General features: G+C 54.9%; 1 protein-coding gene across 1 annotated transcript in view; it reads left to right on the top strand.

Moving 5' to 3' along the window:
- Nucleotides 1-27,802, top strand: part of LRP1 (LDL receptor related protein 1) — a 79,804-nt gene that overhangs the window by 1,003 nt on the left and 50,999 nt on the right. Inside the window, exons 2-11 of the mRNA XM_032420259.1 lie at nt 7,482-7,604; nt 10,051-10,188; nt 12,296-12,415; nt 13,594-13,722; nt 13,842-14,105; nt 23,847-24,009; nt 24,091-24,313; nt 25,311-25,500; nt 25,965-26,108; nt 27,285-27,521. Coding sequence (XP_032276150.1) covers nt 7,482-7,604; nt 10,051-10,188; nt 12,296-12,415; nt 13,594-13,722; nt 13,842-14,105; nt 23,847-24,009; nt 24,091-24,313; nt 25,311-25,500; nt 25,965-26,108; nt 27,285-27,521 — 1,731 coding nt within the window. The remainder of the gene's footprint in view (nt 1-7,481; nt 7,605-10,050; nt 10,189-12,295; nt 12,416-13,593; nt 13,723-13,841; nt 14,106-23,846; nt 24,010-24,090; nt 24,314-25,310; nt 25,501-25,964; nt 26,109-27,284; nt 27,522-27,802) is intronic.

Raw genomic sequence — 27,802 nt, 5'->3', positions numbered from 1 at the left:
TTCTCTCCATCATTTCCCCATCTCCCCCCCCACACACACACACTTTGTATACTGCAGTTAGGCTTTCGCTAGAACAGCGTCCTTTGGGGGAAATGAGGAGCCCCCTTTCCCCCTTTATGTCAGCTATTTTTCTTTTCCTTGTGAGTCACTGGTTCAAGTCTTGCCTAAGCTTTGAGCTGGGATCACGGGGTTGGGCTGGGCTGGGCCCCTGATTTGAGGATCTCATACCTTCCCGTCACTTTAGTCCATCCATCCAGGGAAAATACTGGGCCCAATACCATCATGCACCCCTCCTCCATCTTCTAAATTTTGCCAGATTGGGATTGGGAAAGTTTTTCTCTGAAACCAGATTATCTCTCCCTCTCCTCCCCTCCCCCCAACTCGCTTCAGTTAGAGGAGAGAGGTTAGGGGGTCAGGAAGTAACTGTGCCCAGAAAGACAGTATTTTCAGTGACCCCCAATGATGCCATCTTGGGGACTGTCTGTCCCCTTCCCCACCACTACCTCAATTATCTGCCCCAGAGGAGGAAAGAGGCTCTCTCCTGAATATGCTCCAGATCAGCCCTCACAGGCAGCCCTAGCCCATGACTTCCTTGTTATACATGTTCTTTCCTCTTTTTCTCAACCCTGTGAGGTAGAAGGGGAAACTAAGGCAGAGAGGTTCAGGTGCGTGACTTCTAGGAAGAATAGAAAAAACATTTTAAGAGAGAGAGTCTCATCAGGAACCCCATGATGGAGTTAGGCAGAAGCAAGAGGGGTCTCTGTGGAAAGCAGAAAAAGGTCCCCAGCCCACTCAGGAAGGGCCCTGGTTGCGTCACCCCCAAGGTTCTAAGGTGGTTCTATTTACCACGCTATAGGTTGGTTGGTGGTGGGTGGAAGTGGGAGATACTGGTCGTGTTCTCCTTAACTGTCTCCCTCCTCTTTCTTAAAATTTCCACTGAGCCCACATCTGTAATCCAGCTCAAACTAAACTGTCTCCAAAGGCCCAGGAAGAGGACCGCTCCCCAGACACCGCTCTTACCTTGGGAATGGGAATATGAATCATTGGTTCTACCCCACTCTGAAGGGTGGGAAAGGGGAATTGCACAGACCTTTAGGGCCAGTGCTATCCAGGGCAGCCTAGAGGATTCTCTTATCTCTACCCCTGCCCTCATGCCTTGGGCCCACAGACATGGAACGTTGTTTGCTTTCCAAAGAAGGAAACCTCCTGACCCCAGATACCTTAGTGTCTAACTTTCCTCTCTGCTGCTGTCACAGGCCCAGTGGCCTCCCCCACCTCTTCTGCTTTGTCAGCTATGCCTGAACTCACATGGGGTTCCCTTCTCTTTGGGGAGCAATGTCACCCCACTAGTAGGCAGAATTGAGTGTAGTTGCTACCAGTGAGGATGGGGAAACAGATGAGGTGGGGGATGGGCAAAGGGGTTATTGAGGACCCTGCTGAGATTAGGAACATCTTGGTGTGGGAAGGGCAGCCCCAGCAGACCGGGCTCAAGGAAGGCGGACTGCCTCCTACTCTCCACACCCCTCTCCACACATCCCTTCCTTGAGCCAGTGTATTACCAGTTATCAGACAAGCCGCACAGCTGAAGTGAGTTATGAGGCTGAGGTGTTTGCCTGCTGGCTCTCTGAGAGAAGGTTCCAAACTCCTTTTTTCCCCAGCCAGACCCAGATCCTTGAACACCTCCCTTCCCCCTGGTCTTTCAAAGCCGAGATGTTTAGCGCATTGATTTGGGGATGGGAGGGGTATTTTGATGTTCAAGGTTGCTTCACAAGACTTCCTTTTCGTCCAGTCTTGCTCCCCCTTCCTCCATTTTCTCCATATTTTTTTTTTTTTGCCCCCACCCTTTCCACTGTCACTGAGCTTCTTAAGGATGTCAGCTGGGGTCCTGGCCAGACCCTGTCCACATCCCCCCACCTCTTCCAAACTCCTTCCTCTAGGAAGCCCTTCTTTACTCAAGTCTAACTTTCTTTCCTCCTGCTGCCGTCTTAGCCTTTGCGCAGCAGAACCCCAAGCTTGTTGCCCTTCAGTAGTCTCTTGTTGGGGTCCCCTCACTCTGTGGACTCGCCAGCATTCAAGCCCTCTGGCTCTGGATTGGGGGGGTCATCACCCTTGGGGAATCTGGGTGCAGTTGATTGGGGCCATGCAAGGTCCTTGACCTGGTGGAGCTGGGTGCCGGGTGTGAGCATTTGGAGAACTCAGTCCCACCCCACTGTGTCCAGTCCCAGATTTCAGCCCAGTTAGCAGGATCCTGCATTGTTTGGAGAAGGAAGCAGTTGGCTCTGGAGTGCTTCCGGTGCCGTGGCCCCAGGCACCAGTGTAAAACCTCCCCAGGAAAGAGGTGAGGGATGGTGGGAGAGAGGTATTTGTACCTCTTGCTCCCTCAGAGGAGATGAGAGTCTCTCCCAGGCCTTGGCTTCCCTGGGTGCAGAGCTCCAGTATTCTTCCCCCACCTCCCTATTCTGTGGGAGGCATTAACCCCTGTTCTGCGTATCCCTCGGGTCACACACGGCTAGGGCAGGGACTCTGTCTCCCTGAGTCAGGATATATGCTGCCCCCACCCTACTCTGAGTCTCAGGAGGCTTATTATTTTCTGGGTTCATCCCAAGACAACCGTGCCATTATCTTGGCAACTTCTGGGCTAAGACCCCTTCCTGTCTATTTTTCCTCCCATCTGCTGTCATTGGTGTGTGCTGTCTTGGCCTCTTGGGACCTCTGTCTCTCATCCTCTTGGTTCATCTCTCTCTGGTTGCCTACCCTTTGAGGCATTCTCTATCTCGCTTGGTCTCCATTGCTTGATTTGTCTCTGCCTGTCTCCATCCACCTCCATCCAGGCCTGTGGGTGTCCCCAGAACTACCTGAGAACAGACGTCCCTCCTGGGCTTTCCCACCTGCTCTCCAGTCCCCACCTTGTCATTTTGGAGTTATTCTCCCCCTCCCAGGTCAGAGTCGGAATGTCCTGTTGTGCAGCCCCCCCCTCCACTTTCCTCCAAACTTCTCTTTCTTCCTCCCCCTCCACTGAGTTTAGGCATGGGTTTTGGAGAGAATGTTTCTGGAGGAAGGGAACTTGATACCCTTCGTGGGCTGAGTAACAGGGGAAAGGAGATATTTCAGAAGGAAAGGGGGAGGTTAGACTTCTAGCAGAACTTCCCTATGACCTGAGAACTGGTGAAAGGTGTGGGGAATAGGTCAGGAGCTCAGAGCTTCTGCTTCTGCTGAGCATAAGCCATGTGTGTGTGTTGGGGGGTAGGTGGAGAGGGCTTATAAGGGCCCAGTGAGAGATATATGATGACCTCTGGAGGCATTCGAGGGGTCTGAGTTTTACTTATGGGGAAAGGAAAAGATGGTGGGGAGGTCACTGGTCAGGCTAATGTCCTGCTGAGTCAATATTGACTCAGGATGGAGGGGGAGACCCTTCCCCTCCCCTGGCAGTCCAAGCCATCCCGTCTGTACGTCTGTCCAGGCCGCAAAGCAGAGGCCCAGACTCAGGAATGACAAAAATGTGTCTGAGCCTCACTGAGCTGCGGGAAGGAGCCACCGGGTAACACCCAAAATACATAAAATTCAGTGAAAAGCTCTCGGTTTGGGTCTGGGAGGCCCTGCTGCCCCACCCCCATATGTTTGAAAGCTTAGATTCCTACAGGCTCTGCCCCCCAGCCCCTGGCCACCCCCTGGCTCCTCTGTTCCCTTAGATATTTCATGTGGTTCCCTTTAGAAAATATCCCCCAGCCAACACAGCCTATCTCTCCCTCTGCTGTCTCTGCTCTTGAAAAAGGCCTCAAGGGTCTCTTTCACACTTTCCTGGCCTCAAGTCTCCTGGTCTTTTAGGAGGAAGTGCCATCTGAGGTCTCAACTCCCTTCCTCACCCTCACTGCTCCCACCGGGATCAATGGATGGGTCTCCTCCTCTGGAGAAGACTCTCTCAGGGTCTGTTCTTTCCTGTCATCCTCTCTTCTCTGGCCAGGCACTCCTACCCCCCCTTCCCCACCCCACCCCCAAGGTCCCAGAATGGGACAGAGGACGACAGCCAAGGCTCAAGCAGGGCAGTGGGGTCCGTGTTGTGTCTGGACACACACCCAAGCCTACACCTCCTGTCCCGGCTCCAGCTTGGTGGCCCTGGGGGCCATGGCTGGGCTGGGTGCCTGGGCTTGAGGGGGGGGGCAGGGGTGCTGGCCAGAGTTAGCATGGCGGTCACATTCATCTCCAGGCAAAGCTGAGAACAGACGGCCCCTGTGTCCTGGCGTTCTCGCTGCAACCTCGCTCACTCTCCTCCCTCTCCAGTCCTCTCCTCCTTCTTCTCCTTCCTCTGTCTTCCCTCTCTGTTCCGTTCTTGTCCCTCTCTGCCTCCTCCACCACCCCCTCCTCACTCCAAGGAGCCCTGAAGGTCACTGCCACCCCCTACAATCTCTTTCCCCACTCCTAGTGCCAGAGAACCAAAATGTTCTCCCTGCTGGTTCCTTTTCTTCATCCTTTTTCATCTGGCCCCATCCTCATGGCCAGTGAGGAAACCACCTGTTTGTTCAGTTACTAAAATCGCTCTGTGCCTCAGTTTCCTCATCTGTACAATGGAGATCGCAACAGTACCCACCTCCCAGGGTTGTGAGGATTTCAGTGAGTTAACACGTACAAAGTGTTTCAGATCAGTGGCTGACGCAGAGTGACCAGGTTGAAAGGTGTTAGCTCATATCATTAGGAAGCCCCAGTTCTCATGAGGGGGTTAGGCAGGGCAGGCCAGTGGCTGCTTGCTCCTGAACTTGGGGCCATGTTGTTCCCTCACCTAAGTGGCAGGCCACCAAGATGGGTCTTCTGGGTGCTGGCGTCAGATGCAGAAGGCTCCGCTGAGGGGAGTGGGGTTGGCTGGCAGTTCTAAGCCGATTACAAGTGCCCTACCCCACCCCCACTTCTATGTAGACTGCCCCAAAGTAGGTTATTTGTTTCTTTCCTCCCCACTCCCCCTGAAGGAAATCAAAGACAGGCCTCAGCCTTCAAACTCCAGATTCCTGGGGCTTTCTCCACCATCCCTGACAGGAAGGAAGTGCTTTCACATATCTCTCCAGGATCCTTGTGCTGCCCTGTCCCGTGGGAGCAGGGCAGCGCCCCCAAGTCCCTGTGCCCTGGGCCCGAAGAGGTGCTGCTCTGGGACAAGGGGCCTGAGTGCGCCTCTTCCTTTCCCTCCCCCCACCCCCCACTCCCCTCCCTCCACACGAGCACATCTGGTTTGTGAATCTCTCTCATTCCAGCTTTCGGAGTTTGCCAGCTGCTGTTTCCTCGGCCGAGTTCAGGCCAAAAGTGGGGGTGGGGGACAGTGGGGGGGGCGCAAAGTGAAGGCCAATGGAGGGGAGATCGTGGCCAGGACATGGAATGGAGGGGGGGTTGGAGTGGCCAAACAGTGACCTCAGGGGGCTATGAGTTCTACCCTGGGGAGGAGTGGGGGCAGGGACTAAGTCCATGTGAAGGGGTGGGGGTGGCATGGGGGCCATTTCTGGGCTCCAAACAGCCCATCTGCCTTTAGTCCCATTCCAGCCCCTTCTACCCCCCACCCCCACCCCCCCACCAGCCAGTCTCGGCTGGCCAGGAGAAGAGGACCGGTCTCCGGCATGCTAACTAGGCTGGCGGGCTGTTTCCCCGGGAAGACCTCACAGCTGGCCCAGTGGGGCAATGAACTCAGCATTATCCACCTCCTCAAGGGGCCTTTATTCGCTGCTCAGGGTGGGAGGTAGGGGAGGGGGACGCTGGGGGTGGGGGAGCCTGGCCAGGCCATCCCTGATGTGTTTCCTGAACTCGGCTCTCATCCTGGCCAGGGGCCTGAGTGCAGTCCCCTCTGCCAGAGATGGGGGTTAGGGAGGGAGGACACGGTCTCCGTGTGGCCCTCCTCAGACTCTACCCTCCCTGCTCGGAGCCCTGACATACTTTATTTATGCTCTGTCCCAGCCCTGAGCTCATTCTGCCCTGCATTTGATTAGTTGTGTACCCCTGTCTTCCCAGGGGGACTGGGGCTCCCAAGGGGGCAACTCACTCCTCCTTGGCACCCCAGTGGCTAGTGCAGAACCTGGTACAGAGCTGGTCTTCAGTGCATGCCAGCTGAATGGAGATGGAATTGACCACAGGCCGAGGAAAAGGCAATGAAGGGCTGGGAGACTAGGAGCCCAGCCCTGGGTGGGGACGAAGGAGGGTAGAGGGCTTTTCTTCCCATGGAGGACATGGTGATGGGGTTGGAAGGAAGAGCTCCGAGTATCTCTCAGTGGGAGTGGGAAGATTGATGTGGACTGCAAGGGTTAAAAGCGTAGAGTTGGCTCAGCTGGTTTCAGTCCTGGTTTTGTCACTTGCCTGCTATGTGACCTCACCCTCTCTGGGGCTCGGTTTCCTCATCTATGAAATGGTGGTATTAGTATTACCTATTTTGTCATATTGTGGAGAGGATTAAATGAGATAATAAGTGGAAAGAACTGGTTTACCACAGTTCCGGTACATGCTGAGCCCACAATAAGAGTTAGTGTTACCGTTCTTAATTCCTCCTTGAAGAAGGAGGTAGGAAATCTGAGTAAGAGCAGAGGAAGCCTGGTGGGGGTGAAGGGTAGGGCAAAGACGTCCTGGGCTGAAGCCAGCTCCTGTAGGTCACCCCAGTCATGCCCCTGCCTCAGATCTCCAATTGTGACATCCTGAGCAATCTTAGGTGCCTCTTATCTCGCACGACATCTACTGAAAGTCCTCCCTGAGGTCTAACCAACAAGGAAGGCTGTGTCTTTAGAGAACGGAGGTGGAGGCAGGGCTCCCCCCGCGCTGCCCCACCATGCCTTCCTGTACCCCTGCTGATACAATCTCCAAGTCACCGCTGTGCCAAGGGCACCCCCACACACACACTTCCTGTCCGGGGGCCTGGTGCTTAGGACTTGGAGATGGGCAGGCTGATGGGTTTCAGGCAGCAGGAGTGTCCCAGAGGGCACACTGAGCAGAGAGGTTAGAAAGGAGCAGTAGAGCGTGCAACTCTTGATCTCAGGGTCGAGTTCGAGCCCCGTGTTGGGTGTAGAGCTTACTCAAAAAAAAAAAAAAAAAAAAAAAGCAGCTGCGGGGTTCTAGTGGGAGGAAAAGGAAGATAAAGAGAAAACATGTCAAAGGCCTAAATGCCGCATCCTTCACCGTCCCTCTCGGTCGGCAAAGCCGGGGCTGCTGGTGTCTGACCGGAGTAATGCAGAACGGCAAGGGCTTTGAGCCTGAGGACTGGAGGAGAGGCACACTGGACAGGCAGCATACGGCGCCGGGTCGGGGGCTGTAAAATCTGTTCCCTGCCTCCTTCCCCTCCTCCCACCACAGGCACACGGTTGTTCAGGAGCGGCCCACAGCCACCTGCCACCCCTAGGCACCTGGACTGTAGCTCAGAGTCTGGGCCAGATGGGGATTGATGCTGGGGAAGGAAGAGGAGCCTAGGGCACTTTAAGGGGCCTCCATCCTTCATTTACATCCTCATTTTCCTTCCTTACTCCTAGCCCCTAAGACTTGTAGCCCCAAGCAGTTTGCCTGCAGAGACCAGATCACCTGTATCTCAAAGGGCTGGCGGTGTGATGGTGAGAGGGACTGCCCGGATGGATCTGATGAGGCCCCTGAGATTTGTAAGTACCTTTTCTGATCCCTCCCCCTAAACACCTTTTCCTTTGGGCCCAGGCAGTTTGGGATAAAGACGGTTGATCTCTAGCCCGGTGTGGACCTTGCTCTGTGATTGTTTGTCCATGACACAGCTAAAACTCTCCCCCTCTTCAAAGTGCCCGGCATGGTGCCTGATGTGCTCCTAAATGGCACCTCTGATTGCTCGTTAACGGCTGCACCCCCAAGCCTGTCAGCGACTTTGTTGTCTGGGCTGACAGCTTTGCTGCAAGGAGAGAGCCTGGCTTCCCTGCCCTTCTGGCTCGGTCTTCTTCCCATCTCGGAGACTTCTGACTCTTGATAAGTGCCCCCAGGTCTTGCCAGATCCCCTTCCTATCCTCAGGCTCCCAGGCCAAAGGCCACTGGCTCTTGCTCAGCCTCCGTACCAGAAGCCCCACCCCTGTGCGTTTCCCGCCACCCCCGCCTTCCCCTGCCCCAGTAAGTGGTGTAATCAGAGGCAGCTGTTTAAACTGGGAGAAAGGTCCCCACCCAGCCTTTACCCTGCCAGTGGGGGGTGGAGGACTTGCTGGCAGGACCCCAGAGTCCTGGGCAGCTGGCCGAGTCCTGGGGTCTCCACCTTTAGCCTCTCCCTGCTTGGCTAATCTGGGCCACGGTCTAGGAGACCCTGCATTCCTAGGTCTGTCCCTGTTCTCTCTCACAGCTCCATCCCCTGGCCTCTCCCCATACCCTCACCCACAATTATCAGGGGTAATTTTACGGCCAGAAAGGGAGACTTCAGTTCTCTCTGCCTCACCCCCATACCCTGCCCTCGAGGGGTGGGGCCAGAGATATTCTGCAAGCGTTTCTATGGTGAGGGTGGTTCAGCCTGGAGTCTCTTCTTGACTGATGCCACCTTTATGCCCTACATTTTTTTACCCTCGTGCTTGATGTTGGGGTGATGAAAGCCATGCAGAGGGGCCAGATCTTCCTTTAGTTGGATGCAAACCCCACCTTATACACATCCCCACACTGTTCCCACTCATATACGCTCCCAGGCCCACCATACTCACACACAGCCCCTCCTGGACACCCATGTGGCCCTCCCCCACCCCGCCCGCCACCCCGAGACTAAGGCAGATGTCAGCACAGACATATTCTCACTGCAACAGAGTCAATACTCTCAAACGGGGATGCAGAAGCCCGACCTCAGACAGATGCCCCCAGGCACTCACATACAAACTCAGACTCAGATTCAGACTGTGTACTCCTCCCCAGGCACACATGGACAGATGCACTCACATGGGGACACTCTCTCACTCACACACCCTGTCCATTGTGGAAACCAGTAGGTAGTGATCTGTCTCTCAGCCCACGGCTCAGCCAGCATCCTAGTCTGCATGGCCTCCTTAGGCTTCCCTGAGGAGCTCTACCCTGCTCGCCTTGGCCCATCATCAGTGGGCCCCAACCTTTGATGCTTCTCAAATCCTTCCAACCAGGCAGGCTGCTCTGGGGTCAGGCATTTAGAGTGGTGCTGTCCAATAGAAATATAATGCAAGCCACATATGCAATTTTGAAATCTTCTAGTAGCTACATTACAAAAGGTAAAGGTGGGGGCGCCTGGGTGGCTCAAGCAGTTGGACGTCCGACTCTTGGTATCGACTCAGGTCTTGGTCTCGGGGTTGTGGGTTTGGGCCCCTGCATTGGGCTCTGCACTGGGTGGGGGGCCTACTTAATAAAAATAAAAATAAATTAAAAAAATAGAAAATTTAAAAGTAGTTAGGTGAAGTTAATTTTCACTTTATTTTACCCAATATATCTGAAATATTATTATTTCAGTATATTAATCATAGAATATTAGTAATGAGATCTTTTGCGTTCTTTTGTGTGTGTGTGTCTGTATGTGTGTATGTGTGTGTGTGTAGTATTAAGTCCTCCAAAGCCAGGGTGTATTTTATACTTCCAGTTCAAACTGGTCACATCTCAGGTACTCGATAGCCACATATGGCAGTTGCTATGTGTTGGACCGTGCAGTTCCAGAAAACTTGGTCTGGCTCTCAGCCCCAGGCTCCAGGCCCTGGGGAGCTATGGGAAGGCGGTGTTCTTTAGCATGTGAGCCTCCCTGCCGAGGACTCTTGCTTTCCTTGGCTTATCCAACCCTCTCACCTCTAAACCTCAGCCTGTCTCCTGAGTGTACGATGTGGAGGTGCTGGGATCCATGGGTACCGGGCACGTGGGGAGTGGACTCTGCTGAAGGCCTAGTTCTCCCCTCCCCCTGGCTGTGCGGCTCCCGTGGGGGTTGGTGTAAAAGAGCTCTAGGTGGGAGAATCTAAGCAGCCCCCGAGGCCTCCTGAGATGGAAGAAGTGCAGGTGTCTGAAACGCCGCTCTCGGTCTCCTCATCCCCTCTCCCGGTGGACAACTGGCCAGACAGCCAGTGTAGCCGGCTCGCTCACGCCAGCCTTTCCGTGTGCCCCCAGGTCCACAGAATAAGGCCCAGCGATGTCAGCCGAACGAGCACAATTGCCTGGGCACCGAGCTGTGTGTTCTCATGTCCCGCCTCTGCAACGGGGTCCAGGACTGCATGGATGGCTCAGACGAGGGGCCTCACTGCCGAGGTAAGGGCTCTTCCACCTCTCCTGCCCCAGGAGATGGATGCAGTGAGTTCTCAGCTGGGCATGTGATGGGTTTGGAGGCCCAGTGCCCAAGGACTCTCCTCACACCTCCAGTGGGGATGAGGCATTGTCCTGCTCCGGTGCTCCCAAATCAGTGGGCCTTTGGGCTTGGGGCTTAGTCAACAGCCCTGTGGGGATCAGCTGGGGCCCCGGCCTGGGCACCTCTCTTCGGCTGTGTGTGCCTGGGCAAGTCACTACCTCTTTCTGGACCCCAGGATCCCGCCTATAAAATGAGAGCTCTGCACTAGATCAGTATTTTCATCCTTTGTTGTTGTTGTAAATCGTGGGGTCCTTTCTTCAAATGGTTTCTTACATGAAACCTGAGTATGAACAGGGAAGAGCAGATGCTGTGATTGAAGCTGGGGGTGGGGATGTGGTGTTTGCTCCACCCTCCTCCCTGCCAGCCAGTGCCCCTGAAGACATCCTCCGGGGAAGTGCAGATCTTTGAGACACCCTAAAGTGGCTTGATGGGAAGGGCACCCAGGCCGAGGAGGAGGGAACTTTAGGAGGATAGGTCCCTTCCCCTCTGCGGCTCAGGTCACCAGCTCTACTGTTCTTCCCCTGAAGGCCCCTGTGGGCCAGGGAGAACCTGGGTCATTTGAGAGCAGTGGGGGAGGATTTGTCCTTAAGGCAGAGCCTCGGGCCTACGAGGCAGGGACTAGGGTATGGTGACTTCTCCCTTCTACTGAGCTCAAGGCCTCCAGAGCCTGAGCAAGCCCCTGGGTGAGGGTGGCATGCTGCGCCTATACGCTTGTCAGAAACATCTGCCTGTGGGAGGAGACACATCTGGATCCTGTTCACCGAGGGCAGGGAGTGTGGAGCAAGGAGTTTGTGGAAGATTTTTATCCTTTCCTTGGGTCGAGTTTGCATGTTTTCGTCTAGAGCTCCTGGGATGGGATGCAGAGCATGGGCCTAGGGGCTGACTTTAATGACCATGCCCATCACATCTTATCTCGTGGTATATGTTCAAGTTTGCTTCCTTTTGAATACTTTGTCAGCATCGAAAACAACAAAGAACCTTGAGAACCTAGGGTTTGAACTCCCTTCTCTGCTATTAGAGAAGTTGGGCCTCCTTATCCTCCTGCCACATGTCCAGAAGAGAAATTCTTTTCTAGATTTTTCTGAACAAACAATATCGTCCCCCCCCATCCCGGCCCTCCCCCACTTTGTGGGGAAAGCCTGGCCAGGCAGCACCTTTGGGCTCCCGGGTGGAGGTGGAGAAGAGAAGAAATCAGTGGGGACCGGCCCCCCATCCCAGCTCCTCCTGGCAGGCTTAGTGCCTCTGAACATCTTAGCATCTCGGGCAGCGCTCTCTTCTAGGTGGGGGGGAAGTGGGGGTGTAAGGCAGCTGGACAAAGGGGTCTTTGTGGCCAGGCCGCCTGGCCCCACGCAAGGCCATTAATTGGGTCGCTGGTCTTGGGGGGGCAGCTGCTCCCCCACCTCTTCCCCCTCCTGTCTCATTCCCTTCTGTCTCCCCTGTGGAAGTGGGTCAGTGGCAAGAGGAAGATTAGAGAAAGGTCCTGAGGGAACCAGTTTTGTTCCTCCTCCCATTTTCCACCTAGACCTTGGACCTTCTCTCTGAGGCCTCCAGGGCTTAAGGGATGGGTTAGAGGGGTGCTTCCAGACCAGAGCTGGGATCCTGAGGGGAAAGACCCCACCCCATGCCCACTCCTCCCCCTTAGCCCCGAAGCCAGCGTTGGAGTTCCTGGGCCGTGCAGATAAGAGGCAAATGAAGGGGCCGAGACTCACTGTCCTCGCTCCCTGTTGACCCCAGCAACTGCCAGACCCCTCTCCACGGGGACGGAGGGAGTCCAGAGCTACCAAGGCAGGCAGATATGCCTCTAAGCCATAATTGGCTATAGGACCTTGGGCCCATCTTATACCCTCCCTGGGTCTCAGTTTCCTCACTTGCAAAATATATTAGATGATTCCTGAAGCCTCTTCCATCTCTGACGCTGCGGGCCTTGGAAGTGGTTTCCCAAGGGTTGACGGGAGGCGGGGGAAGGTGGCAGTCTGGGGGCCTGAGTATGTGCTGCCTGCCCCCCTGCAGAGCTCCAAGGACCCTGTTCTCAGCTGGGCTGCCAGCACCACTGTGTCCCCACACTCAACGGGCCCACCTGCTACTGCAACAACAGCTTTCAGCTGCAGGCAGATGGCAAGACCTGCAAAGGTATGTGAGCGCATGTGCTTGTGTGTCCGTGTATACATGCTGGGGGGGGGGGCATGCGTGGCTGGGGGGCGGGCGTGGGGCAGGGCCGGCGGGTAGGAGGAGAGTGAGACGGAAGGTACAGACAGGAGGCCCACCCCGGGGCGTGACTGTGAGCCCTGACCACTTGCTGCCACCAGATTTCTAAATTCCTCTTAAAATCTCATGGGTCGGATATGTGAGTTTTCTTGTAAAAACCTTAAAACATTATAGATAAAACCAAAGTCCCCTTTGACCAGTCCTCTTCAGCTCTGCTCCCTTTCCCATCTCTGGAGGTCAGCTGTGTTATCGGTTTGCTGCCTCTGTCTCTAGGCCTTTCTCTACGCATTGGAATGCGTGGATCCGCAGATAATCCAATTGAAAGTGTTATTTATGTGCGTGTGCCCTTTTCACATAAATATCACATGGTACATACCTTTCTTCAGTTTTTCTACTCAGTATGTTCTGGAGATTTTTCTGTATTAATATGTAGAGATCTACCTCGTTCTTTTAGAAACCACTATGAAGTAGGACTATTACGACAGTTTACTTGGCCATCTCCCTATTGGTGAGATGTTCCAGTTTCTCTCTGTCACGAACAGTGCATCCTCTTCTGTTTTAAATTTACCTCCCTCGGCTCTTTGCACAAATGCCACTTTCTCAGGGAGGCCATCCCTAAAATCACAACCCACTGCCTGCATTCTCTACCCCCATCTCTGCTTAATATTTTTCCCACCAGTCACTTTCCACTGCACTAGCCTTTCTAACATATAATTTACTTTTTTGTTTTATTTATTACTGAAATACCAATATTTCATTTATTGTCAGAATTTATATTTCACGAGGGCAGCAATTTGAATATATTTTATTCACAGCTGCATCCTCAGAGCCTAAGACAGTGCCTGGCATTGGGCAGGTGCTCAAGAAATCTTTTCTGAAGGAACGGATGATGTGCGCGTGTGCGGGGGTTTCACGAGGGCAGATTCCAAGCCTGGACTTGCTAGGGGATGAAGTTTGCACATCTCTCCTTGTGATAGATTCTGCCAAATTGTCCTCCAAAGTAGCCATAAGGATGGACAGCCTCACTGGTGGGGTCTGAGGGCACCCACTTTCCTACCCTCGTTACGCGGGAGATGACCACACTCGTACCCCTCTCCCGGCAGACTTTGACGAGTGCTCAGTGTACGGCACTTGCAGCCAGCTGTGCACCAACACGGACGGCTCCTTTACATGTGGCTGTGTGGAAGGGTACCTGCTGCAGCCAGACAACCGCTCCTGCAAGGCCAAGAATGGTAGGTGGGGTCCCCTGCGGCCACAGCGATAGATGGCCCCCATGTTGCTCCCTGGGGGGGGCGGCCTGAGAGGTCCTAGAGCCCCTTGTCGTATCGCCCCCTCTCTCCTCCATCTACAGAGCCAGTAGACCGGCCCCCCGTGCTGCTGATTGCCAACTCCCAGAACATCCTGGCCACGTACCTGAGCGGGGCCCAAGTGTCTACCATCACGCCCACTAGCACGCGGCAGACCACAGCCATGGACTTCAGCTACGCCAACGAGACTGTGTGTTGGGTGCATGTTGGGGACAGCGCTGCCCAGACACAGCTCAAGTGTGCCCGCATGCCTGGCCTGAAGGGCTTCGTGGATGAGCACACCATCAACATCTCCCTCAGTCTGCACCGTGAGTCGCCTGCTCCTAACTTGGAGAGCAGGGGAGGGCGGGGAAGATGGAGCAAGCTGGAGCCTGCCTAGGACAGAGGCAGAGGGTTAGACAGGATGACCCCTGTCTGGGGCAGGAGTCCAAATAAGAAGCCCTTGACTGAGGCCAAGGCAGGGGGCTGCACAAGATGACCCCTGTTGGGGGGCAGGGGCGGACTGATGGCTCTGCCTCCTTCCCTCTCTCTGAGCTTAGTCTCTAGATGGCTCCTGAATTTTGGGCCCGGGCCAAGGAAAAATGCTAAGGGGGCAATGAATGGTCAATCTCCAGAGACCCGGGACTGTCCCTTCTTAGAGAGAAGAGTGTTGATTCGACCGCAGAGGGGCTTTCCCATGTAGCAGGAGCCAGGGCAAGGGTAAGAAAAGGCCTGGAGCCCAGGCGGAGCCTTGCTAGGTTGTGGCTGAGGGCAAAGGTGCCAGGGTCTGGCTGGGTCTATCTCCATGTTCTGTCGTTTTCCTCGGGGACATCATCAGAACGGATCCATGGCTGCAGGGTGAGTGTGGGGGTCCTGAGGCTGTTTGGGGGGCTTTGTGACAGTGAATGAGACTAGAGGAGGAACAGAGAGCACTGGGGCCACAGGAACATTTTAAGACCTCTGGGATGTTTCCATTCAAACTCCTTCCCTGGGCTGTACTTTGCTGTCTTAGGGGTGGAAGAAGGGATATACCTAGGGATGGGGCCAGGGCATAGATCCACTGCCAGAGGCAGCCCTGCTCATCTCAGATGCTGTTACATAAACAAACAAACATCTGGCACCATCACATTTCCAGGAAGCCACACTGCAGAGATGAGGGGGAAGATCTGGCCTTGATTGATCCGACCCCCGGGAGGGAGGGTAATTTGATCTGTGACCTTGAGTAAATCAGAATTCCCTGTGCCTGCTTTGATTTCCTAATCTGCATCATGGGTTTGAGCTTGCCTGTCCAGAGTAGATCAATTGAAGTAAAAGCGAGAGGCAACCCATAAGGTTTAGATTGTGAACCCTGGGCCTGCTGGAAGATCTTCATTCTTCATTGCATCCCCGTATTATGATCACCACAGAAGACAGATCCCAAGAGGACACATGGGCTTAGTTCTGGACTAGCAGGGGTTCCCCGAGAGCCCTTACCCTCTGCAGCCTCATCACCTCGTCCGCACCTCGGCTCCAGGTCCTCCAGAGCATCCCAGTGGTGTCTCTGGTCTGTTGGTCACCAGGGCTCACTTGGGATCCGACATGTCTTCCTTGGAATGCTGGGCTGGGGGCTGCCATACTTGGTTGGCTGACCTCTCGAGGGGTGGGCAGATCAGGGAACCCAGTGGCAGAGAGGGTAGCATAGGGCGAGACCCCTGAGACAGCTGCCCTCTCCCTGCTCCTTGTTGACGGCCCCACCCAACAGGCCTGTCTGGACAAACAGCTCTGGCAGCTCCCTCCCTGGCCCTGCCTCGGGGCCAGACGATGGGCTCGTGGGTAGGCGGCTGGCGAGGGCGCCCTGATGGGAAACTTCTCGGCTTTTGCTCTGGCCTGGCCCCGTCTCCTGCCTTCCTCCAAAGGAGAAGCAGGAAATAAGCTCAGGCGGGTACCCCTCCCTTGGCAAATAGAGCCTTGCCTCCCAGTCTGTTAGATTCATTGGGCCCCTCTGGGGCAGAGTCCAGGAGGCAGGAACAGATCAAGGTTCCGGGGAGAAATGCTAGTGGGGCGGACGAGTGGGTTCCCATTGCCCCAGCCTCTGTGCCTCCTCCCGGCCCCCACCCCACCCCCCATGCCGCCTGAATGTCTGGCTGTCACCCTGAGGATAGTTGTTTTGCTCTCATCCCACAGACTAATTATGGGCCCTGCGATGAGGATGTCGGAAGTGTCTCTCCCTCTCCCCAGCACCCTCCCCCATCCCTAGCTCCGCCCCTTCACAGGAGAAGCTGAGTGGCCTGTCCTGGTGTGCGGGTGGCTGGTCCCGGGCACTCACCTGTGCAGTGGGCTGCTGGCCTGTAATTAGCTCCCCAAGGGGGATGAAGAAGAAAGGTTGCTGCTTTCTCCTGCTTTCTCTCTGCCCCCTAGGGGAGCCCTCCCTGCAATCATCCCATTCCTGGCTATGACTGTGACCTCCATTGCACCCCTGGGAGGGAGCCCCATGCAGGAGGGAGGAGTCTGACAATTGAGAGGTGCTGGGGCCCAGAGGCCAAGAGGCAGAGAGAGCCTGCTTGCTGGTGTGGGAAGAAGGGGGAGCCTGCCCCAGAGAAAACTCTGGTAACAGAAATAGAATAGAAAAAAGGAAGGAGGCCAGGAAGTGAGCCTGTTTCACATGGGTCCTAGGGCATGTGTGTGCCAGACCTGCTCGGAGTCCTGAGAGCCCTCAGAGGGCCCCTCCAAGACCCTGCCATGCTCAGTGGTCGGTGCAGCTTCCAGGAGAGGCTCCGTGGAGCCAGCTGGGGATCAAAGCTCCTGCTTTTTCCTGTCTTGATCCCAGCTCCTTCCCTCTGTTTCTACTCAAAAGTTGGGGGACACTCTCTGACCAACTTCTTCACATGATCTGGAAGGGGTGTGTGTGTGGGGGGGGTGCACACGCGCATGTGCTTTCCTCCCTTAACTGAGCCCCGGCTGCCAACACTTCTTCTGTCTGTGACTTTCACTGACCTGGACTGGGGGGACTTGGGGCTGAGTCCTCACCACTTCCCCTCCCTCCTGGGATGTAATCCCAGGGCCCATCCTCCCCTCTGCCGCCCGTCCCAGCAGCATGGGGAGGTCTCTGTGGATTCTGATTCTGTGACTGGAGAACATGGTAGTGAGACAGAAGACCCTTAGGGAGGACTGAGGCTGACCCCTCAGTTTTGTTTTGTGTTTTTTAAAGATTTTATTTATTTGACAGAGACACAGCAAGAGACAGAACCTAAGCAGGGGGAGTGGGAGAGGGAGAAGCAGGCTCCCCACTGAGCAGGGAGCCCGATGTGGGGCTCGATCCCAGGACCCTGGGATCATGACCTGAGCCGAAGGCAGATGCATAACGACTGAGCCACCCAGGCACCCCTGACCCCTCAGTTTTTGATAGTGCCTTTCCCAAAGCAGGGATGCCTTGATTTTAAGTGGTATGTGGACGTGCATTTTTTTTTTATTGTTACAGTTTTTGTGTAATGCCCATTAGGAAACTCCTATAACTAGCACATCAAATCTATGATTTCATAGATTGCTTAGGATGCAGCAAAATAAGAAACATGAGTCGACTTACAGAAACAGTAGGTAAATGATACATATGTACATAAATGTACATAACCATGGCAAGCATTTAGAAAATGATACACGAAAGACTGAAGTTGTGGAAACTGAGACCCAGAGGGGACAATGGGTCTGGTAGTTCCATAGCCAGGCCTGGCCTGCCCTCTCTGCCTCTCACCTCTGACCACCACCTCTGACCACCGGCTCAGGGAACCTTAGGCTCCGCCCAGCCCCCTGCAGGGCTGCCCCTAGGCGGGACTGGAGGTCAGATCTACTGACCTATCCTCCCCAGTCCCCCACCCCCAGCCCTGCATTGCCTTAGCTGTGCTCCTCTGACCTGTCTTCCCCTGGCTTTGAGGATGTTTTCACCCTAGAAAGAATGAGGGCAGCCTGCAGGAATGGGGCCCTGGGAAGGGGTGTGTGGGGGGAAAGAAGGTTCTGACGCGAGGCCTTTTTAAAGGAAGTAAGTTTTGCTGAAGTCACTTAGTTTTGGACTGTGTATTCGGGGATGCTCTGGAAGGGCCCTCCAGGGTCCTGGGGTTTCTTCCTTGTACCATGCCGCATGGGGAAAGGAGTGAGGAGGCAGAAAAGGCCCCCTACACTGCAGGCAGCAAGGTTGCGAAATGAGTCCCCAAGTCCAGCTGGCCAGTTTCTCTTATCCCTCCCTCTTTCTTTGTGTGCCTGTGTGTATGTGTGTATGTGTGTGCTTAAAATCACAACAGGAAATGGGTAGTGATGTGTCTAGAGGGAAGGCAGAGAGGGGGGCAGAGAGTAGCCCCTCTGAGTCTGAGATGAACTGACTTCCCTGGCTGGAAGGGGATCCGTCTTCCCACTGAACTGGGCGGCCCGGGCCCTCTCTGCCTCCCACCCTATACATATGGAACCCTTCCAGATTTTATGTATGAAAGCCAGCCACCCCCCCCCCCCCCTGCCGACCCTCTCCCTTGGCCTTCCTCACCCTCAGGGTGTCAGAATCCTGGGGGGCTCTTGCCAGCACAACCTTTGGCCTTGGGCCACCCGTGCCCTGGTGCTTTTGCTCCCCGCTCCCACTCCCATCCCGAGTTTCCGAATCATTTCACAGCCCTTCTCTCCTCTCCCTGGCCGAGCCAGCCCCACGTCTCCCGGCTCAGCTCCAGCCTGGCCTCTCCTCCCCCGCTGTCTCCTTGAAGCTGCCTCTCCACCCAGCCTGCTCCCAACACAGCCCCCCTCCCTGTTTTCAAGCCACAGGAAGTAACTTCAGCAAGAGAGATGCATTTTAGAGCCCAGCAAGGATTTCTCAATAGTGGGAAGACCCTGGTTCTGATTCTGAATCAGAGCTGCAGAATCCGAGCCTCTCATCCCCGGGACCAGGACTGACCGCCTTTGTGGGCCTGGGCCAGGCAAGGGAAGAAGCGGGGCATACACCCCAGGCCAGAAGTACAAGCAGGGCAGGAAGGGAGCCCAGGAGACAGAGGCGATGTGCTGCGGCTGAGCCCTGGCCTCGCTGGGAGCAAGAGGTGCTGAAGTCAGGAAACAGGGGCATGAGGACGTGCCATTTGGCAGAGCTTCTGCCAGGCCTGCCTGGCTATCTCTTACCTACTTGCAAAGCCCCCAGACTCCTGATCATCTCCCCTGGGCCTCTCTCTCCCCGCCAGCCCTCAGGGCAAGAGCCCCGAGTGACTCTAAGAAACAGGAGGATTACCAGACAGATGTGTTCTCCCACCGTCTTGGGGCCAGAGAAGGAAGATCCTGGCAGTCGAAGGGAAGGGAAAAAGTGATGTCCCAGCACTAGGACAACAGAGTGAGGACTCAGTGCTCAACAAATATTTGTTGAATGAATCAGTATATGTGTGTCAGACACTGGGGACAGAGATGAAAGATAGCACCCTGCCCTCACAGTATTTGTAGTCAGGTAAACAGGCTGTGGTAAAAGGAGTGACTGGGGCTTACGGGAGTCGGAAATACAGAAAGCTTTCTTCTGGGGACCTGAGCTGAGTCTTGAAGAATAGGAGGTATTAGCCCCAAACTGCCCACCTGGAGGGCCCACCTTTAGTCAGGAGGCCACGGGGCTCTAGCTGAAGGCACAGATGGTAACTTGTTGGAGAAGGTAGGGAAGAATGGGGTCAAGGTTAGAGGGGACGATGGTACAAACAACAGCTCCCATTTGTGGAGTGTTAATTATGTGCCAGGCCCTGTGCTAAGTGCTATGAATGTACCATACCATTTTGCAGATGAGCAAACTGAGACTCAGACATTAAGTAACTTTCCCATAGTCCCATTTACAGATGAGCAAACTGAGACTCAGACATTAAGTAATTTTCCCATAGTCCCATTTACAGATGAGCAAACTGAAACTCAGACATTAAGTAACTTTCCCATAGTTCCACAGTTGGAAGGTGATAGAACCAGGATTCATACCCACTCTCAGTGTCTGGAGCTCTGTGCTAAATGCTATTAATGTACCATACCATTTTACAGATGAGCAAACTGAGACTCAGACATTAAGTAACTTTTCCATAGTCCCATTTACAGATGAGCAAACTGAGACTCAGACATTAAGTAACTTTCCCATAGTCCCACAGTTGGAAGGTAATAGAACCAGGATTCAAATCCGCTGTCAGTGTCTGGGGCCTGACTGGGCCCAGGGCAGAGCAGAGTGATGGGAGAGGTGGGGAGGTTCCTGGAATAAGGACCAGAATGCAGTGTGTTCATTGGGGATGTGGTTAAAGTGGGAATGGGGTTTATCCTTGCTCATCCTTCCTCATCCAGGGACCTCATGCCCTGTCCTACAATCTTTGGGTATATGGATGCATTAGGGGATATTTCCTCTGGGCACAGAGGCCCCCTTCCTCTCCCAGATTTATTTTAGGGTGAGTGACTAGAGCCCTGCAGCTGAAGCCAGGGCCTTCTTGGAAATGGTGGGGCAGGGGTGGGGGTGGGGGTTGTTTTTGGAAAAGCAGCAAATGTTTAGGGAAATATCTCTTGAAGTTGAGAAAAATTGGAGTTATGGAGAGGGCAGAGTGCTGAGCATTGGGGGGGGGGGGGGGGGGAGAGTGCAGGGAGGACTTATCAGTTATAGACACACACCAGGTCTATTCTGGAGCCTGGAAGTGAAAGTCTTTTGTGACATCACTGGCAAGCTGTGGTCTGTCCTCTGACTGTCTCACCCCCCTCCTAGCTTCCTAGCCTCCTCCTCTATGCTGGAATCCCCAACAACGTGACTCCCAGACCACCCCAGACCCTTCCCACCACATAGCACTCTTCTCCTTAGGTTTACTTGAGATTCCCCTGTCTTCAAGATTTGCGGCCCTTGGGGACGCCTGGGTGGCTCAGTCGTTGAGCGTCTGCCTTCAGCTCAGGTCGTGATCCCAGGGTCCTGGGATCGAGCCCCACATCGGGCTCCCTGCTCTGCGGGAAGCCTGCTTCTCTCTCTCCCACTCCCCCTGCTTGTGTTCCTTCTCTCGCTGTGTCTCTCTGTCAAATAAATAAATAAAATCTTAAAAAAAAAAAAAAGATTTGGGGCCCTTGGCCAGAGCCCCTCTGGAGGATGCTCTGGGGTCAGCCCTGAGAAAGCTGGGCCACAGGGGACAGCTGCCTTCTGAATGTGTGGGGCCAGAATGTTCAGGTCTTCTGGGGTCAAACCCAGGAGTCAACTTGCCCCCCATGCCATGAGACAGGCCAGTGGCCCAGACACTGCCCATAGGGGAGCCCAGGAGGGAAGGTGCCCTCTCCTAATCTGAGCCCATCTGTCTTCACTGGCCTTGGATAGGTATGGGTGGCCGTGTGTGTGAGTGCGTGTGGTGGGGCGGGCAGAGGAATCTGGACTTTAGCAGAGAGGAAAATAATGTGGTGGAGGGGGGTTGTATAACAAAGGATTTTTGCTTGCGACTAATAGTCTCCAGCTGCAAAAATACCAAAGTAGAGGCCAGGCCGGGCTGGGGACGCCCGTTCTTGCCAACTCCTCACCGGCCTGCTGAGTGGGGCCCTGCCTGGCCTTTGGGAGGTGGAAGGGGAGACCGGCCAAGGGTAAATAATCTAGAGCAAGGACGATCCCTCTGCCTGCTCTCCCGGAATTGGCAGGGAAGCCAGGCCAGGAGGGAGTCTCAAAGGTCGGCCACGTCCTGGGGGGCACGGGGGGCGATTGTGGAGCTGCACCTGTGATGGGGGGGCATTCGATCTCTTCAGATTTCTTCCTCCTTCCTTCTTGCTGAGGGAAGGGTGGATGGGAAGCAGCGCCAGGGTGTTGCCAGCCCTGAGCTGGGCAGTGACTCAGGGAAGCCTCAGGAAGTTAGAGAGAAGGACGCAGCTGCACCAGCTGGTGCTGGGAAAATGGCTTCCAGTGAAGTTCCCTTGCATGCCATCAGCCCCCCCACCGTGGCCACCAAGTAAAGGGCGCGGCCCGATTTCCCTTCCAACCTACTTGCCTGCTAGCTGCCCGGTGCTGCAGCAGGTCTCCGGCCCCACCACCACCACCTTGGGGACTTTGGGTTTCCTCCAGAGGCCGCCTAGTGGCATTCATTTTGATCTGTTTTCTCTGTGGTCACAGTGTGTGGGGCAGTGTGATTGCCTTATCCCAGCCCGGGGCCCTCTTCCTCTGTGGCCTGGGACCCGCACTCCCCAGGCTGCTCTGCCTCTCTCTTCCCCTATCAGCAGGATGAGCCAGTACTGGGAGCCCAGAGGAGACAGTGCTTGGGCTTAGGGGTGTGTCAGCAACCACAGGGGCAGTGCCTCTTCTCCGTGACCTCCTTCTCTGGTCACCTTGAAGTGAGGCTTAACGGGGGGCGGGGGGGACCTGAAGAGGAAACCAGTTTGATGAGAGCCCCGAATTGGCTCTTGCTCTTCCTCCCGCGGCCTAAGTCCTGTGACTGTGAGTCAGTGTCAGGGCCTGGCCAAGTTCCTTGGGAGCCACGTTCCTGTTCCCTTTGCCCCCACCCCCACCCACTGTTAGGAAACAGCCCCTGAATCCCTGTGGGTGGGGGGAGGATTAGAAGGGGGTTGAGCAGAGCGTCTAGTTATTATACCCACAGCTCTGTGGGGGCAGAATAATCCCTACTGGGTTTGAGTGGGGGTAGTGTGTGGGAGTAAGTTGCAGCCAAAGGCAGGTGGTCCACAGATCTCTTTACCTATTGGGGCAATTGGTGGAGGTGGAGTGCAAGGCAGGGGTCCCGAGGAGTCGCTGTCTTAGGAGATTCCCAGTTTGCAAGAGGCATTACCTCTGGTGGTGGTAGTTGGAGGGGGCAGTGAGTGGATGGGAGCCAGTGGGTCTTGGAGAGGAGGAGTCCGAGGAGGCCCGCAGGGGTCCCTGTCCCCAGATTTCCTACTGTGCCCTACCCCTCCCCTCTTCAGTCCTTTTTAGCCTCTCCCATCTCCCCCAGAGATGGCATAAACTGAGTGTGGGCACCTGGTCTCCATCCTCCTCTCGTCTTCACGAAGCTCCCCTTCTTTGTGAACCATGCCTCAGTTTACTTTCAGAGTCCTTTTATGGCCCTCCTCCTATGTTCTCTGTCCTCCAGCCCTGGATGTTATTCTCTGCTCCTTCCCACCCTCCCTAGGATAGGAAATTGAGCAATAAGGACATTGAAGAAACGGGAACGGGGGTGAGTAGAGGAAGTTTGGCCTATGTCACTGGTTCCAATCTTTTGATACCATGGGCCTTCCCTTTTCCATGTCTATGGGTGCCATATTTTGACACACTTTTCTCTCAGATTGAATTTATTTATTTATTTATTTATTTTAAAGATTTTATTTATTTGACAGAGAGAGACACAGTGAGAGAGGAAACACAAGCAGGGGGAGTGGGAGAGGGAGAAGCAGGCTTCCCCGCGGAGCAGGGAGCCCGATGTGGGGCTCGATCCCAGGACCCTGGGATCATGACCTGAGCCGAAGGCAGATGCTTAATGACTGAGCCACCCAGGCGCCCCTCAGATTGAATTTATTAATGGTGTGCCCTGCTTTTCCATTTTTAAGAGTCACACAACATGTACGTGTCTGGTCAGTGCCCTGGCTGGCATGAGATAACTTGACTTACCATATAACGTTGATGAAAATCCAGCCAACATCAAACATGCGTGATGTTTTAGTTAGCCTGAGTGCTGGTATCTCAAGTAAAAGCATATGTAAAAATATTGGAATGAACTTGGGGACCTGTCCTCACTGCCTTTTGGTACCCCAAGAAGATGGTCCCGCTCAGGGAAGGGCTAGAGCTGGGGAAGCTTGTCCATGAACTAATCAGCCAACATGCCTCCTGTGTGTGGCCCTGAGCTCGGTGTGTGGAGCAGGGCTCTGTGGGAGGGCACTCGGACACTTGTCTTTGGAGAAACCAGATAGAAACCAGCTAGGAAAGATGGCAAAGAATACAAGGCAAAATGTGCCCTTGCCAAGAACTCCCACAGGAGCTCAGAGAGGAGAGACAGCTATAGCCTACGTGGTGAAGGAGGTCGCCCCAGAGGAGGTGGGCTTCCAGGGGTGGGTTCTGCACCAACAAGGGTGGGCACGTCTGTAGGAGGACCTCCCCCCATAGCTCTTTCATTCACATTTTCCAGACGTGGAACAGATGGCCATCGACTGGCTGACGGGCAACTTCTACTTTGTGGATGACATCGATGATAGGATCTTTGTCTGCAACCGAAACGGGGACACGTGTGTCACTTTGCTGGACCTGGAGCTCTACAACCCCAAGGGCATTGCATTGGACCCTGCCATGGGGTAAGAGGGGTGGGCCGAGGCTGTGGTGGAAGGGAGAGTGCCCGATGTCCAGAGCCCAGTTAACGTGCCCTCTGCCCACAGGAAAGTGTTCTTCACTGACTATGGGCAGATCCCAAAGGTGGAGCGCTGTGACATGGATGGGCAGAACCGCACCAAGCTGGTTGATAGCAAGATCGTGTTTCCTCACGGCATCACGCTGGACCTCGTCAGCCGCCTCGTCTACTGGGCCGACGCCTACCTGGACTACATTGAGGTGGTGGACTACGAGGGCAAGGGCCGGCAGACCATCATCCAGGGCATTTTGGTGAGGGGAAAGTTTTTTCAGGGCAGCCATTCCCTAGGCCTCCCAGTGAGAGGGAGGATGACATGGGAGCACGTTTGCCTTCTGGTGGGAAGCGGGGTAGACATGAGCCCCTCAAGGAAGGGAGTGGATATGGCTTCTACTCTGATGGAAACAGGTCATTTTAGAGACATCTTTTACTTCCCTTTTCTCACTTGATCCTTACAACAACCCCTGGGAGATAAGCGGGCAGGTGTCTCAGTTCGCTTTTGGCATTAGAAAAAGCAGGGTTCAAAGAGGTTAAGAGATTTGCCTGAAGTTACGCAGCTGGGAAATAGCACTGGGACCAAGTCTAGAAGCCCTTCCAACTCAGAGATGGCACCTCCATTCTGGGATCATTGAGGTGACCAACCATCCCTGTTAGCCCTGGACGTGCCACAAACCAGCAAATCCCTTTGTCTTGGACAAGCTGGAACAGTCACCTTGGATAAGTTATGTGGGTAGCAAGGGCTGTTACCAGGCTTGCTTGGGGCAAGTCTGTCCTCTCAGTCTTCCCAAAGCTGGTGGCTAGAGTTGGGCTAAGAATGTCCTCCTGCGGACAGAGTTTAGGGCCCAACTCCAATTCAGTCCAAAATGGTTCCATTATCCACTGTATGCCTGAGCCTGTGGGGGACGTGGTTCCTGCCCTCAAGGGGTTTGAACAGAGTGGATGGGATGAGTCCACAAATCACCAGTCAGTGGATAATAGCCAGAGAGATGGAGCGTGAAAGGTGAGCCTGTGTCTGGTTAGAAGATCCCAGAAGCTCTTCAGAGAGACGCTCTGTGAAGGATGAGTGGGATTTTGACAAGCAAAGATCTCAAGAGCCGGAGGAGACAGGAGGAAAGCGCAGAGTTAGACAGTTGTGGAATGAAGTGGGGAGTGCAAATGATGAAATTTGGATGGGAAACCGAGGGGCTCTCCAGGACAGAGGGAGGATTCCCTTCTCCTCTCATGCTGACCATTCCTACCTGCCCGTCTCAGATTGAGCACCTGTATGGGCTGACCGTGTTTGAGAATTATCTCTATGCCACCAACTCGGACAATGCCAATGCCCAGCAGAAGACGAGCGTGATCCGAGTGAATCGATTCAACAGCACTGACTACCAGGTCGTCACCCGTGTGGATAAGGGTGGCGCCCTCCATATCTACCACCAGCGGCGTCAGCCCCGAGGTGAGGGGGGCCCCGCAGCCCCTGCATGGACCCTCCTGTGGGAATGCCCGGTTCTCTCATATCATGACTGCTTCTTATAGCAATCCATCCCGGACTAGCTCCCCTGGCCCCTCAGCTTCTCCTGCCAGCCCCTTCCTGCCCCTCAGCCTCTAGATCCCACCTCCATGGAGCCCCTGCACCCAATTCTGCTCAGGACATAGGTTGCTCCTCCCGGTTCCCTGGCTGCTTCAGAGTAGAAGCATCTGACCGCGGGCACTGGTGTGACTCTCTCCCCTGGCCGCAGAAACGGCCACCTGCAAGTCTGAAGGCAGAGAAATCCCAGTCCTGTGGCTTCTAAAGCTTCAAATGGGACAACAGGCTTAAAGACCACAGCAGGAAGGAGTGTGGTCAGACCTCAGGAAGCCTTCCCAAAGCCTGGGCACGGGGGCTCTGGAGGGGCCTGACTAGCTCTCCCCTGCCTGCAGTGAGGAGCCACGCCTGTGAGAATGACCAGTTCGGGAAGCCAGGCGGCTGCTCCGACATCTGCCTGCTAGCCAACAGCCACAAGGCACGGACCTGCCGCTGCCGCTCCGGCTTCAGCCTGGGCAGTGATGGGAAGTCATGCAAGAGTGAGTGACCGCGGGGGGTGTGTGCCCGCTGGGATGGGGTGGGACACGTCCTTGTCTGCCTCCCCACAGCCTGGCCGTTTCTGTCTGAGATGCAGAGAAATGAAGGGATTTACCCATTTTGCCTCTAGTGGGGGGCCGAGACGGAATTTGAACCCACATCCAAGAGCAAGGCTTTTCCCATTACCCTCCTCGGGCTCCGTAGAAGACTGTCAACTGGCCCATTCAATTCATTCATTCATTCATTCATTCACTCAACAAATACCTCGTGAGCACGGGCTGTGTCTGGTGCTGTCCTGGCCATGAGGATTCGGCAGTGACAAGATAGATGTCATCTCTGCCTTACGGAGCTTATAGTCTGGCAGGGGAGACAGACGAGTAAAAGTTACTCCAGGTGGTACCTGGTGTTAGGAAGAAAACAGTGGAGCACAGCCCTGCTGATGGCAGTGAGGGCCCCAGCTGGGGTGGAGTGATCAGGGAAGGCTTCTCTGTGGAGCAGGGATTTGAGCCAAGTTCTCTATGAAGGGAGGAGCCGAGTCACGTGACCACCTGAAGGCAGAGCCCTCTGGCAGAGGGCATCAACAGTGCCAGGCTTCAAGGCTGAGAAGGGCACAGCATGAATGAGGCGAGACAGGAAGGAGAGGTTGGACGGGATTCGAAATGGGACGAGGAGCTCTTGGTGACTTTCCAGCAGAGAAGTGACGTGATGTGCTTCACATTTGTCAAAAGATCATGCTGGCTGGACGCTGGGTAGAGGGTGAACAGCAGGGGAGTGGCAGGAGCTCCTTCTGTGCTGTAAGCAAGGGGTGGTGTGGCTTAGATAAGGATGATAGGAGTAGAAGTGGTCCAGCGTGATCCGAATCCAACATTTTACCACGGAGCAGTGAGCACCTAACTGAAAACCTGCTCCTTGCTACTCTTGCACCATCTCCTACCCTTAGACTGGCAAGGCAGACCCCCCAGGGTGCTGTCCCTGGCCTTTACATGTTTATGGATCTGTCCATGTGACCCCGACCCCCTGCCATACCCATAGCCCCTGACCCAGGAGAGGTGGGGCATTGCAGCCTCTTGGGCCGTGGCCCTGGAGGCGGGGTGGTAGTGTGTGTGTGTGTGTGTGTGTGTGTGTGTGTGTGCGCACACACATGCCTGACTTTGTGCCCCTCCTTGTGCCTGCCCTAGAACCAGAACACGAGCTGTTCCTTGTGTATGGCAAGGGCCGGCCAGGCATTATCCGGGGCATGGATATGGGGGCCAAGGTCCCGGACGAACACATGATCCCCATTGAGAACCTCATGAACCCCCGGGCCTTGGACTTCCATGCTGAGACTGGCTTCATCTACTTTGCCGACACCACCAGCTACCTCATCGGCCGCCAGAAGATCGATGGCACCGAGCGGGAGACCATCCTGAAGGACGGTAAGGGCCCCCGAAGTGAGGGCTGTGCAGATGGGACTCCCGAGGGACACCCACCTGGGAAAGGAAGCCACGTGAGGCCTGCGCATCGCCTTCTCAGCGCCCTCTCAGCATGGAGAGTCCCCTGCTGACTGGCTGGCTGGGCCGGTTGGCATGGAGATGAGGGGATAGACAGATTGACCCCTGTGTGACCCCCTTCTTGGCTGAGCCGGAAAGAGGCAGGAGGATGGATGGGTTAGGCAGCGTGCGCCGTCCTTGCCAACCCTTGGGAAAACTCGGGGTCT

This window comes from Phoca vitulina, unplaced genomic scaffold (assembly GCF_004348235.1).
Source record: "Phoca vitulina isolate PV1807 unplaced genomic scaffold, GSC_HSeal_1.0 scaffold23, whole genome shotgun sequence".
NCBI classification, from domain to species: Eukaryota; Metazoa; Chordata; class Mammalia; order Carnivora; family Phocidae; genus Phoca; species Phoca vitulina.
This window is presented reverse-complemented; position numbering and strand designations above follow the sequence as displayed.